Here is a 14,575-nt window from a genome sequence, read left to right on the forward strand (position 1 = left end):
GTAACTAGCCACGGCCGAAGCCTCCCACCAGCCAGACCTCGACCGATCAAGAAAACCTCAATCGGCTTAACCCATGACCTTCGTCTAGTAAATCCACCGCGCATACTACTACGCCACGAAGGCCGTCAATAAAGTGAAGGAGTAACTTCTCTTTAGGACATCTTCTCTCCGGGCCACAGAGATGTACGTGTATGTTGTACCTACCTATATTGTACACCGCTAACTTACTGTAGGTTAGTATACCTACCTACACCTACTATACTACCACTAAGTACATGAAACAGCTCTCTCAAAACTATTAAGACAGAGCTGCCATCCATCCCAACCAACTAGTGGTTGAGGCCTGCAACACTCCCAACCTAAACGATAACCGCAAGCAGAGGCGTCCCAAGAACGTCCTTTACGATCCAGACGACGACATAACAACCGACAATGCTTCCCAGGCAACACGAACACAAGCTACACAGCGTCTACGCCGGCGAAGACGAGGTCCCCGATATCTGACGTCACCCGGACGTGGGTTTTCTGAACTCACGATCTTGGACTGATTCACTCAAGTCACGGTTACCCCCTCCCGAATAACCCTCTAAGCCGAGGTCCGAGTCTCATAGGAGACGCCCTTAGAGAGTCGTTCCGTCCTCTGTCTTTCTTTCAGCCTTCGGGTCACATCAGGCGATGCTTCTGCGCTCGTCCAACCCCCCCGGTGACGCCGTAGTGGTTCTGCAGGGATCTATCGGCACCTACTCAGACAGAAAATAAAATATACTACGATCCTATTGAGATTTACCTTGAGAATAAACTCAATAAGTAAAAATTGATTCTTTGACCTGAACTTCAAACCCTGGACTTCATTATTCAGTCCAGCTGACCAATGAATCAATGTGGCTAAATAAAATGAACACAATTAGGTACCTACATCGATTGTATAGTACGTTAATCAACCTCATCGGTACATGGAAATCATTTGTTAGCTATTCTGTGGTCTCACAATGCTCAGTCGCGGTTGTTACAATTTCCCATGACTGGGCACTTGCATTATCTGTGGACAAGGTCGCGCCCAGCCCATGGTGATTCAATGGGGGACGAAGTCCACGTTAGGTACCACAAATGAAGCTATTGATGTTGTCGTTAGGCTTCGTGCATCGAATTGGTAAAATACGGAAAAAAACTATTTCCTCGTTGTCCAAATTAATTATTATTAGACCTGATTGCCCAGTGGAAATGACCTCTGCCTTCGATCCGGGGCGTGCACCTTCAACTTTTCAGTTATGTGCATTTTAGGAAATTAAATATCTCGTGTCTCAAACGGTGAAGGAAAAACATCGTGAGGAAACCTGCATACCTAACCTAAGAATTTACTTAATTATCTGCGTGTGTGAAGTCTAGCAGACTTCACAAATCTGCATTTGGCTAGCATTGACCATTGACAGTGAACCGAATATGGATTGTTAATGATGAAATTAATTAAAATTATTTTAATTGCCAGCCCCAGTTAAACGTTAAAATTGGCGACCCAAAGGTGATATTGAGCTTAGACCCACCACGCTGATCAAATGCGGGTTGGCGGTTTTATGGTGATACTGTTAAATTCATTAACCACTAAAAGATGTTAATGATAATGACCAGGATGGCTTACCGTGCTCTCCGAAGCACGAGGATGCAACACCAACTTCCTAATCCACATGAGATTTTTTTCCTTAATACGTAAGCTCCCGAGATTAACCATACGCAGGAGATATCATAGTGCACAGGTGCACTGTCTATTCCCTCTCTCTCATAGTCAGACTGCAGACCGAACAAACAAAGGTAATGACTTCAATCCCGGTCCTTTGAAGGTAGGTACCTACTTTTGCCTAAACTCTAACTCCTAACATAAAATAAAAATGTTTTTCTGACGGAAAAGTCTTCACGAAACATTTATTTATCATTCTTTTTTGTCACTGTTCTTCGGTTTTTTTTTCAACGCCCGTGATTGTTTATCTCATAATAAGGTCAGAAGTACCTCTAGTTGGTTCCTATATTATCTCCCTACTCCCTAGCTTCCTATACCTACACAAATCGTATCTGGTGCTTGTTATCGTAACCTTATGCTCAGTTTAAGGTCAGTTCCTACTAAAGATTAAGTAGTTGATGCCACGGAGTGCGGTACGTATAGAGGGGTCTTCTCTGTAAATATTCCATCCGTTTAGTCATCTAAACGATAGTTGTATGACCAACGCCCTTTGTTTTATAGATTAAGGGACGTTCAGTTTTTCACAAATCTAGCGGTTACCATAGATTTTTCCGGGATAAATATCAGCACAAATGTTATTTATTAACCTCGAAGTCACTATTCATACAGAAACTAAGTTAATTTTATGGTTACTGGACAAATTCTATATTCTAACTAGCCTGATACTTAGTCCGCTTTTAGATCTCCTTAAACCTGCCCTGTCGCAAAATCCGTTCTTAGCAGACTGCGAACGTCTACCAATTAGGAACTACGTCCCGGTCTAATTTTATCTTTCTACGTCAAGCGGTTTTCGAAATTTTGTGATGAGTGACCAGTCGCTTTTATTTAATATGAAGATAACCTCCTCTATCTTCAAATGAATGTCCATTAAAATCAGTTCAGCCATTCCAGAAATTAACCCGAACAAACAGACAAACAATTTTTTTATGATTTTTGTATTCTATTAACGCAACGTGTAAATAATGTTATTAATGGTCTAAGACCTAACCACTTGAGAAAACCACAGACCAGTCAACGCTAAAAGCTAACACCTTTTTAATCCATGGAGTAAAAGCATTTATTTCATTTTATAGTAAATAATATGAGTTTGTAGACTTCACAGTCTATATAATTCAACTCGATTTATCTGTATACAGAGACTTATTGCAGAACAGTGAACGCACTTGTCTAATAGTGAGCAATGGAAGATGTCTGCGACTGCGAACGGACAATCGCACTTCTATATTTCCTTTTATCTGTGGTAAAAGCTGATGCTTATCTTACGAGTTAGCAGATACACGGAATAACGGCTAATGATGACAATTGTACACTTCCGTAGCCAAGTACCTAAATGCAATGTTAGGTAATCTGTGATTCCATACCTACACTAGTGTATAATGCACCCGGTTATTAGATCATTGGGATCTTTTAATAGATCGTAGGTAGTAGATATTCAAATTATGTCTATAAAATTTCTAAAAGTTCTAAAGACCAGTTTGTTTTAAAGGTACCAAATAGAAAATACTGTCATAATAATAATGAAGCCAAAAAATACCTATTTGTTTGGCACCGACTTCAAACCGATTCATAGATAGCACTAAAATATGATGCTACTTTATCTTTTAATCAAAATAGTGTTTCCGTTTTTATAGTCGTCCAAAATTACTTAGCTGCCAAGTTTCGTATATAAATAAAAATAATTACGAAGTTTCTTTCCCACCTTCCAGTTCATTATGATAATACCGGAGACTGAAAAGAAAAATGTTGCAGGAATTTCAGTAGGACTACCAAAGACTAATAATAAGCAGACGATATCTTGCTGCCAAATAACTGAAGCACATATTTGGCCCAGAGTAGGTATCTATCAGTATAAGTCACTTAGAAGTGTATTGCCAGTTAAGTTAAACTAGCGGACGCCCGCGACTTCGTCCGCTCTTAGACCTCCTTAATCCGGCCCTCTTGAAAAATCCGTTCTTAGCGGACATCTACTAACTGTAAACTACCTCCCTGCCAATACAACGTCAACCCCGGGAACTCATGTATACCGTCGTATAAAAGAATATGGAGATTATAATACGATGTTTAATTAAGGACCTGGTCAAGTATTTTAAGTAATTATCTTAATAAAAGTATGGTTGTTGAAGAAAAAACAAAAGCGGTGAACTAACATTTGAAATTGTATTATTTATTTTTGTTACCGACAAACTTAACACAAACCAATCACAAATCTTCATAAATGTCGTAAAACTCAGGCTTTATGTTCAACGATCTTTGCTTTTCGCTGAGGGGGACAAATATTATAGATCTATATCTATACTAATATTATAAAGCTGAAGAGTTTGTTTGATTGAACGCGCTAATCTCTGGAACTACTGGTACGATTTGAAAAATTCTTTCAGTGTTAGATAGCCCATTTATCAAAGAAGGCTATAGGCTATACATTATCCCTGTATTCCTACAGGAACGGGAATCACGCGGGTGAAACCGCGCGGCGTCAGCTAGTCAATTATAAATGTCAAAAAACGTTGTAGCAAACTTTTTTTGATAAAGTAATGATTTCATTATTAAAGTAGAATTATCAAGATTTTTCAAGATATTTTCACTAAGAATGGGGATGATGACTAGGTTTGAATATTTTGATTTTTATGATACATTCGGGTAAATAGGGTCAACGTTAACTAATTTATACATAAAAAGCAAAGATTGTCTGGATATTTGCAAAATAAAAGAGATTATAAAATTTCAAAATCTATTAAAAATATTTTATCGTAATTAGATGAAAATTCATACAGTTTCAGCTTCCTTACATTAAATGTGACATTTTTTAATATATGAACTATAAGCATAAACGCACAAATAACAAAGATATTAGTAATTTTGTTTGAACGCGCATACAAATCTAACGATCATTACATTGGCTATGACGTCATTAGTTCGAGCCATTTTGTATGGGGCGTTTTTCAGGGGTCCACGGCAGCGTCGCAAATCTGACCCTTTAAATCCCTGTAGCTCCGAAAGTAATGATCGCAGATACCCTGTTACTTTTACAAAATTGCTTTACTATTAGCATACTCTTAATTTATATACAATTTAAAAAACAGTCATCATCCCTATTATATTTTATGCCTGTATTCAAAACGGAACGGAAAAGAAACTATGTGGGTGAAACTGAAGAATAAAACGATTATAAAGTTCGTAATATTTTATTGATATACGTTGTAGCTCTTCACATACACAATGTACAGGGTCGATCGATATTATAATTACAATACAAACGTAATATTTGGGGCATCACTAAACTATCAATAAATATAACACGTCTATATAACACCAATTTATGTTCACACAATTACAACTTAACTATATTAACGACGCTATAGAATATAAATTGCGCCATTTTGAAAATTATAGCGACTTTATCGATGACCAAAATCAAGAAGATTTATTACTGAAGAATTAAAAGTTTCTATTTTAAATTGACTATCCCAAAAAGTTGGGAAATAAGTCATCACTTCTGGCATATCTTCAGAGTGGCATATAATTTTAATAAATAATTAAATTTTTATAATGTACCAAACGTTTTTATGGAAACAATAATTTTATATTTACGCTAAAAATCAAATTGTATCAAGTTTAGCAAAAAAAAAAATGTCGCGTCATGAGTTTAATTGTAATAGATAATATGAACCCGTTAGTGTTATAATTAAGTTATGATTTTAATACAAAGTTATTATTTTTGCGACTATAAATAAAGAAAAAATAATATTGACAGTGTAGTCTTACCCTTATTAGTACAATTGTATAATCTGTGTATGAAAAACAATATAAATAAAGATTTCAAGAATGGCTTTTATAATTATTTTAAATCACAAATTATACAAAAACACTGCTAGAATTATGCAATACAAAACGACAATAATATACAATAATCAAAACAATAAACATTTTTGGATTAAATGTTCACATTAGGACTACAAAATACTCTATTAAAGCTAAATTAACACACACTACGACATAAATTAAAAATTATTTACAAAATTATACAAGTTCCCCATTAACATATTTAAAATACACTTCCCTAGTGTCGGTCTAGACTATGTAACATTATATAACACGTAATATACGTACATATAACATGAAAAATACATTATTTACTATAATATTCGTCAAAACAAATATTTTTTTAAATTTGTGACAAAAAACTTGACAGTTATACTATGTATCCAATATGATAATATAGACATACAAGTGGGTTATACAAATATATTACAGAAAAGGTTACGTAACAGGAATGTTATATAGTCTAAACGCGACTTTATATAACATATAATAACAATAATACAAAAAAACGTAATTAAATCAGTGTTAAGTTTCCGATTAAAAATAGTTCAACACGTTATGGCATGGCACAAAATAAGTGAAAATGAAAACGTGTATTTTATCAATTAAGGCAATTATTATTTATATTTAGAAAAAAAAAATATATCTATTATTGCTTTTAATGTATATCTCTGTGAAAATAATAACTAAATCGAAAATCCTAGAGGATCAATTAAAAAGTATGAACACTTACATAAATGTAATCAAAGTTAAAAATCGATTTTTAATCAACCGCAGACCATAATCGATTTTAAAATCGACAATAAAGATAATTATTATGATGACATAAGCCAAATTAAACTTATCTTAATAAAGTCTTTGCGTCCTAAACCTTTCTTATTATGATTTTATTGTAACTATTTTAAATAGTTCTCTAAAATCAAAACCAAAATCATCACTATATTTAAGGTAATGATTTCAATATTTACCACATTTTAAAGAATATTACTTTGTATATATTTTAAATTAGTAACTGCTTATTGATATTGTTTACTGTAACTTAAAAGTATTCTTTAATACAAACAAAAATTTTGCCACTTTGGCATTACAATAATCCTTGAAAAATTTTCTTAAAGAACTGTGTTCAAGTTGTAATTTAAAAAAATAATAAGTTCCCAATAAATGTGTAAGATGATGGTAATGTGACAGATGAAAAAAAAAGAAATTTGAATTTTCTCAAATAAAAGTATTTCTTACAACAAAATCAAATTACAAAACAAAAACGCGATTTTTTCAATTTCATATATGTACTTACAGAAATGTTAACTTGTAACAAAAAACTAAGAAAACTTGTTCATCACACAATTATGAAAAATGTATTTTTTTTTGGTTTATTTAGATTAAATTGACCTTGACTGAAGGCATGGAATACAAAAAGATTTTACGATACAATATACTTTTTATTAGTTTAGGGAAATCACGTAGAGATTAAATTGTATCGTCAGGGTGGTAGGGATTAAGGGGTAGTGAAGGTGATAAGGGGTAGGGGGTAAAGTAAAACATGCGCGTGCAATCAGGCTCAGAGCGAGCTGAGTCCAGAGACGTGTCGTGCGAGCGCGCGCGCAGCCGAGCGCGTGACGTCATCACGCGATAGTGCGCGCGCGCAACTAGGAGAAAGGGGATATTTATAGTGAAACCTAATAGATTTTTTTTCTATGATGTTGATTATGATATGGTTGTGAATGATGAATTGATGACTACATATTATGATAATATAATTTTGTAGTAATTATTAGAAAAGTTAATATTTGGGTTAGATCACTTTTTTGCATGTTATGGGTAATAAACTCCGGTTTTTAATCCACAAGAGAGTACTTAAGTTATACAAGTAGCTGCCTTTTAAGGGCATTAAAACATAGTTTTACCGTAAGGGTCCACCTACAGCTAGAGATTAAGGGTACACTTTTCTGTAGAGGCACTTCAGACGTGCAGTTGTGGGCCTAACATGTGGCCTACGACGTTATCTCGTGAAGACAAATCGACCAATAGCGCTATCTTTCGTTGCGAGGGGACACTATATTGGTCGATTGGTCTTGGATATATCTATATTGGACGCATGTTAGGTCTACTGAACTGCAAGGATATGTACACAGGTACACAGTAACACGTAGCTAAGCTTCGGGGTACGCACACACTTGCAGCTTCATGGTAAGGGCGCGTCCACACGCAGCATTATACGGGCACGCACGCACGACAGACGCGCAGCTGGACTGCAAGGACGCGCACGTAGCTAGGCGCTTAAGATGCGTACACACTAGCAAGTTGGTGGTAAGGGCGCGCTCACACGCAGCTGTACTTGGAGCCGTCGTCGGAGGAGTAGCAGTGGTGGCAGTGCAGGCGGCGCGCGCGCACGCGCACGTCGGCGCCGGCGCGCCCGTCGCCCAGCGCGCAGCCGCACACGGCGCACGTGAAGCACCACACGTGGTAGCACAGCGACAGCGACTCGATGATCATGGCCGCGCCGCGACCTGCACACACACACATACTTCACTTGGTGACGTCACATTCACTTGGTGACATATTACAAAAACAAAAACAAAGCGCCATCTATGAGCCTCGCATAACTGCAACGCAACAAGTTATTGTACAAAAAGGGATAGTTTCAAAGTTCTCTAAGAACGCCATCTACTGGTAGTTTAAAATAGCAAACATTTGCTAGCCTGTAAGATGGTTGAAATTGAAATTCTATGTAACAAATGTAATCCGGTGCCTACTGACAATTCTTCGTGGCTATCATGCAGTAGGTTGACATTTCCCTATTGATATGATGTTTATTTTAATAAGTTGTTAATATAGACCAAATTAGTGAATAGGGCAGCTAGTAACATACTCTTAGTTGAAAGCATAAACAGTTGATTTAGTGAAGTCTTAAGTAAAACTTCAAGAATAAAAATCAAAGTGTCATTTATGAGCCTCGCATAACTGTATTGTAACAGATTCTTGTACAAAAAGGGATAGTTTCCAAGTTCTCTAAGAACGCCATCTACTGGTAGTTACCAAATAGCAAAAACTGTTTCACTATGGCTGAAGATGGCAGCACGCATCGCCCTATTATTGTTGAAGTTTTACTACAACAATCGATTATAACAGACTTGCAAGAGCACAGACTAGCTGGGTAAATGCCATTCAGATACTAGACGATATCAAGCGCAGAGTCGGTGGCAGAATGTTTTTTCCTCAATCGATTGACTAGTGACATCAAGAGCTTATCTTGTAAAGAAAAAAAAAGGAATCAAGCGACAAGCGAGTCTCAGAATTGGCAGAATGACATTCAGGGGAATGTAGTAGGGACTAGGTTGAGTTGTGAGTCCTAATAGGTAGACCTTCACGCTGATATGACTAACAATATTCAGCAAACTAAAGGGATTCACAGACAGGCAGCTCATTTGAAAGTTCCTATTCATCCATTTCCTACAGAAGGCAGTCTCCAGAAGTGGACATCCATCAGCTGATGTAATGACAACATTAGAATTACATCTTGTATGAATATGGAAGCTGGTCAGATTGCCTCCAAGTATCAAAGTTGATATCGTGGTACCAGTTTACCTAGTTCCTCCCCACAGTGCGAGCATTTCCTGCGGCCGCTCACGCTTAGCATCTTGTCTTCCCGCGGTTCAGTCACCTCCGGCCTCACTGTACGACGTTCAGGTGTTCTGCGGATTGAGATTAAATATTATGATTAATGGAATCTCTGAAATTAAAGTCATCACTCTTGCATGGTTTAAGAGTTCGCGAATAAGCAGATAATAATAACACAGTAAAGCCTTCAGTAGCTAATCTCATACGAAAGAATTTTGCCCTGTGATCGCTCAACACGAAATAACACACTGCACAACTTTTTTGTATAATGATGAATGCTAAGATTTTTAAGAAGCTCAAGTTATGATAGCGTGATACAATTTTATACAAGCTACTAGTAGCGTCATCTAGTATGCGACTTAGTACTTCAGATACTTCACGGTATAGCACTGGACTGCGAAAGTCCACCGAATGGGCGTCTTCTACATTGTGAGCTTCTATAAATGGCCATATCTGAAGGTGCAGTCACCGGAGGCAACGACAGACACGACGATGAATGACGCAAGGGTCGGACAAGTCACCGCCCCGCTATGAGACAGCGATACGATCGCAGTTCGCGCCTGGGGAAGAACTGGACTAGACACTGCCCCAGCTCCGGATAGCGAGGGATCGCAGTCCACGCATTGGCACTGATTAGACTGCATAAACAAAATCGACTCATAGGCCAAGATGCCTCAGCCCCGAAAGGGACTGTAGAAATCACCGGGGGAGCAAGTTCTCCGCGTCTTACTCGGGCAAGGAGGCATAGAGCTCCCCACCCGGATTTATCATCTGGAAGATATACTGCTCAGCTGTGAGAAGCTGCATGCATGACACAAATACGCTTCTTCTTCACACATTTAACTATCCGAATGTCTTCTAAGTCCGGCTAATCGATTCTCTACTGCCGCAGTACCAGTAACAGTAGTCTTACGTGCTGAGCGGCGGCGCGTACCGCGCGGGCGTGCGCGCTGGCGAGCGTTGCTCCTGCAGTCGACGTTGTTCCGCTTCCTGTGGACAGACAGACTTGTTTATTCTATTTTATCATCATATCAGCCAATTTAACTCTCTACTGAGGTCACATTAATGAGCCTGAGATTCCCTAAGAATCAGGGAAGTCATGGAAGAGTCTCTACTATTAAGTTTTACTTCTAGCCTGGTGAATAAGATTCAGACACTATTCAGCGAATCAGAGACGCTGGCAGAATGTCATTTTCTTAATAGGTCGTCTCGTGACATCAAGCGACAATAAACAAATCGAAGGGATTCACAAGGTCATGAACATTTGTAAGTCAAAATGACAGACTTATTTATTCTATTTAATCATCATAATCAGCCAACTTAAGTCCTCTTAATTAATGAGCCTCAAAAAATCAGGAAAGTCATGGAAGAGTCTCTACTGGTAACTTGTAAACTTGTTGTTTTAAAAGTGCTTATAGACTATTCAAAGTCACAATTCATTTATATTCAAGTATGTTTATTTTAAAAATGAAACGTCAAGTTTGACTATTTGTACAGACTACTACCGTTTTGGAAGGCAGATTTTGCGGAAGAGCCAGCAATAAACTCAACAGTTGCTGTTCTAAAAAATCAAACATTATAATAATTTACAATAATTTTTACTTTTTCTGTCTTTTCTGCCTATGACCTCCAGGCATCTTTATCACTATAATCGCTCACCTTTTTTTTGTACTTCAGGAGGGGAAATCCTCATGGAGTACTAAGGGTAGTGCCGGACTGCTACCGGTTTAAACCCATTCTGCCGCCTTGTTAGCCTTGTACCCGCCTATCAGCTTAACACAATAACATTTTTGTCTATGTCTAAAGTTCTTGTTGTTCACTCACCTGTATGAGCCAGTGCTGGTTGTAGTTGGCGGGCTTGAGGCGCGCGGGCGGCTGGCGCTGCCACTCCGAGTTGGAGATCAGCTTCGGCGTCGGCGCCGCGCTCAGAGCCTGCGAATAGATCATTTCTTTTCATTGAATTCCCTTCAGCAGCAGGATCCTAACGGTTGTTTCAAGATAAGGAACATGTTGTGAGAGTCAAGAAACGCCAAAAGCAAGTACCGTGTAAGCCATTGCCCAAATTACGACATCCCGCAACGCAGCGGGGGCAGGGTACTCAAAGAACAAAGATTGTCGAAACGTTTAAAAATACACAAATAAAAGCTATTTGAAATTTTGTTTGAACGACCATACTAATCTAACATCATAATTGTACCATATTAGTATTGAGCGATTCACGGCAGCGCCACCAAAATGTACTTGCATCTTGGAAAGTAAAAACCGCAGATACATTTTGGTAATACTTGTGTAAATAAAATAAAAAAAATGTTAAATGGCAATCGTAAATAAATAATGTCACGGTATTTTCAATAAGTCCGAAGCGAACGATATTAATATAATATACCTAGATTCTGATTCCAGAATTATGTTACCTGCAAGGTGTGCCTTGTCATTGGGTGATACCCGTTGGCTGCGGGCTTCGGTCGCAGCTGCGCGGACCGCTCCACGTTCACGTACTCCACTGCGGACGGCACTCGACTGCTCCTGGAAACATTTCAGCATTTGATGACCATAGTAACGCGCTGTTAATGCAAATCAGAATTTATAGTTTTGGGCTCAGACCTAAGTTCAGGTTAAAAATTTAGAAGCTTTTCGACCCCAACAGACATAGCAGTACCACTAATCGATTTAAATGAAGCACGAAGGTTAGATGTGCCATTTGTACTTAGATACCAGTAGGCTTAAGATGCGGATCACAATATATGTATAATAAGGGCACAATCCATAAATAGCAACCTCTTTCGTTGTGCTGGGATAATAGAGCGACATTTAACTACATCACTATGTGTCGACAATGTTTTCTTCTTCACGGGATGTGTTAGCCCTATAGGCTTGCTAACCATCGGCAACCATAAACTTCATACACAAATACCGCAGTTTCCTTTGACTAAAATAAACATAATAGCTAAATTTTTAGCGCAACTGCAGGTTCCATAATTACTTATCTCATTAACAAAACGTTACTAACCTCATAGTGATCTCTCTTTCGATGGAATCCCGACTCCTTGGTTTAGGCGGCAGTACTGGTTGAGGCGGTCTCATCACATTGGGCACCGGTCTTCTAACTTCAGCGTATTTATCATCAAACAACACCTTCCTGCTCTCCTCTACGCCAAAATGACTCTGAATATGTTCCTCAGAGACGAACGGCTTCCTTTTCATGTTTTCATCCATTGGTGCTGTCTTCGGAATGACTGGAGGCGGTATATAATTCTCGCTTACTAATAAATTTGGCATCGAGTGTCTGTAGTTTTGGTTGGTGGGTTTGTTTCTGGGTATCGTCGGTTTCTCAGGCGCTCCAGCTGTGGATATATCCTGGACTGATTTCTGGATTATTCTGTTCTGATCACGCAAAAGGTTTTCTCTTTGCCTTCTCAATTCCTCTTGTTCTAATTGTAGGAGTTCCCGCTCGAAACGCAGGACTTCCTATTGTTGAATTTGCGTTAAATTAATATTTGATGAGAGTTGTTTTGAGTTAAGTCCAATAAGTACTGCGAAGGTTAGTTTATTCCTAATGGCGTTAGTGTGTTTGCGTTAGTTGTAACGACGTTGCGTAAATGATCGTTAATTTAGCATTGCGCAAATGCAAGGCCTAAAGCAAGCAGCTTTCACGTGTCGAGTATGCGTAAGTCTAACGCCAATAATATTGTAAAGGGACTATTAGAGTAACATACTAAGGTTACTTAATATCTCAAAATCGACCCAATTTATGATATTTGCCTAAAATTTAAGCCAAAATAAAGATCCGTACTATGAGTTAAGATTATTAAGTATTGTTTGATACGCAGTTGATATTGGACTTAACTGTGAATTAGTTACATTGTTATAGTGAACAGATCAAGCATGCGTGCATTATTAAATAACTTTGTATACAAATATTTAGTACAACTTTCGGTTTACATTCTTCTAATTGCAAATATTTACACATTAAAAAATTTTCAACTCTAGCGACTAACAAGGCAGAATAATTGTTTCTATTTATTATCAGTATACTTAAGTATAATAACCAGTACACGTATTTACGTATACTGCTAATTAACTTCTCCCATGCTTGTACGCTTGAACTTGACAACTGAGACAGCAATGGAAAAGACCCAGACCCCCAACAGCTCGAAACACTTTATTCAGTTTATAAGGTCAATATGCTTCGCTTGACAATGAGATCTGGATGGAACGCGCTTGCTTATTCAATCTTTACTTGCAGGTGTTTAGATTGTAGACGACAGGAACTAAGACGTCGATAGGGCATTTTACACTTTAGGAGTTCGAATAAAAAACGTCGAAATGAAACATTCGTTACATGTGGTCTGGATGTCAACCATGTAGGGATGCCTTTACGGCGTCTCGCTGTTCTTTCGAAGATTGTGGAAATAGAAGATTACCTAGGACGATGCCTAATTAGCGCATTGCGTTGCGTTGTAGCAACGGATCAACTCATTGTATGCCAAATCTGCGTTTCGATAACGCACTACTTCTCAACGCAAGAGGACGCACAGAGAGCGCACAATCCCAACAATGTCCGTCTGTTAAACCATCGCCTGCGTTGATGTGGTATGTGATTTCACAACGCAACGTAACGCAATGCTCTAATGGGTCTTAGCTCCTAATAGAAAGTCTAGCAAAACTATATCTATAGTAATGTAAACCGAAAATCACACGACAAAACGAAAGAATATTCATATTAATTACAATGAACATGTGAATTAGTGTAAAACAATCACCTTGGTGTGAGCATCGTCAAAGTGCCCGTCAGGCCAATCCTCGTTAGTGCGAGCCTGCAAACGACGCGGCGGCCATCTTGTTTAATGTTATTTACACACAAAATGGAGGATGATTTCTTTTGGAACTACTACATAATATGTTTTTGAAATATTGAAGAAGGAAATATGTATTCTGCTACACATGATACTTACTGTTTTTTGTTTGTAATGAAGTTTTCAAAGTATAATAATATTTTTATTCAATTAGGTACAAGTCAATGGTCGTTTGTGATTTTTATCACAGATTTAAGTTAAACTACAGATAAATATTTCTAAAGATGAAGACAGCGTAGGATCTTCCAAAGCTTTTTGTTCATTTCTTAAGTGCTGAATTTAGATCGTGTTAGCTCATCTACGCATTTCCAATACATTTTCAAAAAAGTTCGGCTGTAATGTATCTTTTTAAGTATTTTCGCTGAAATTACCGCCAATAGTGGGCTGATTTCATTATTATACAGTTTCAAGAAACAGAAATTAAAATATCTTCGATTCTTGAACTTTTGTTTTCATTTTAATGCCTATATGTAACAAATAAATTTAAATACTGGTAATTATCATGTAGTAGTTCCGTATGTTATTTTTACAGTTAATGAGAACACAAAAT

At 37.7% G+C, this 14,575-nt stretch overlaps 1 protein-coding gene across 5 annotated transcripts in view; it reads right to left on the minus strand.

Moving 5' to 3' along the window:
• Positions 1-4,895: 4,895 nt before the first annotated feature.
• Positions 4,896-14,575, minus strand: part of LOC112043821 (LIM domain only protein 7) — a 204,459-nt gene continuing 194,779 nt past the window's right edge. For 4 of the 5 annotated variants that reach the window (XM_052888509.1, XM_052888506.1, XM_052888507.1 and 1 more), the window contains 7 exons: positions 13,933-13,986; positions 12,180-12,637; positions 11,584-11,695; positions 10,994-11,101; positions 10,083-10,159; positions 9,137-9,243; positions 4,896-8,058 (listed from right to left, as the gene is read on the minus strand). In XM_052888509.1, the coding sequence (XP_052744469.1) occupies positions 7,871-8,058; positions 9,137-9,243; positions 10,083-10,159; positions 10,994-11,101; positions 11,584-11,695; positions 12,180-12,637; positions 13,933-13,986 (1,104 nt within the window). In that variant the 3' untranslated portion in view covers positions 4,896-7,870. The remainder of the gene's footprint in view (positions 8,059-9,136; positions 9,244-10,082; positions 10,160-10,993; positions 11,102-11,583; positions 11,696-12,179; positions 12,638-13,932; positions 13,987-14,575) is intronic. The other variant, XM_052888508.1, reaches the window with a different exon arrangement.

Source organism: Bicyclus anynana, chromosome 22, assembly GCF_947172395.1.
Source record: "Bicyclus anynana chromosome 22, ilBicAnyn1.1, whole genome shotgun sequence".
NCBI lineage: Eukaryota > Metazoa > Arthropoda > Insecta > Lepidoptera > Nymphalidae > Bicyclus > Bicyclus anynana.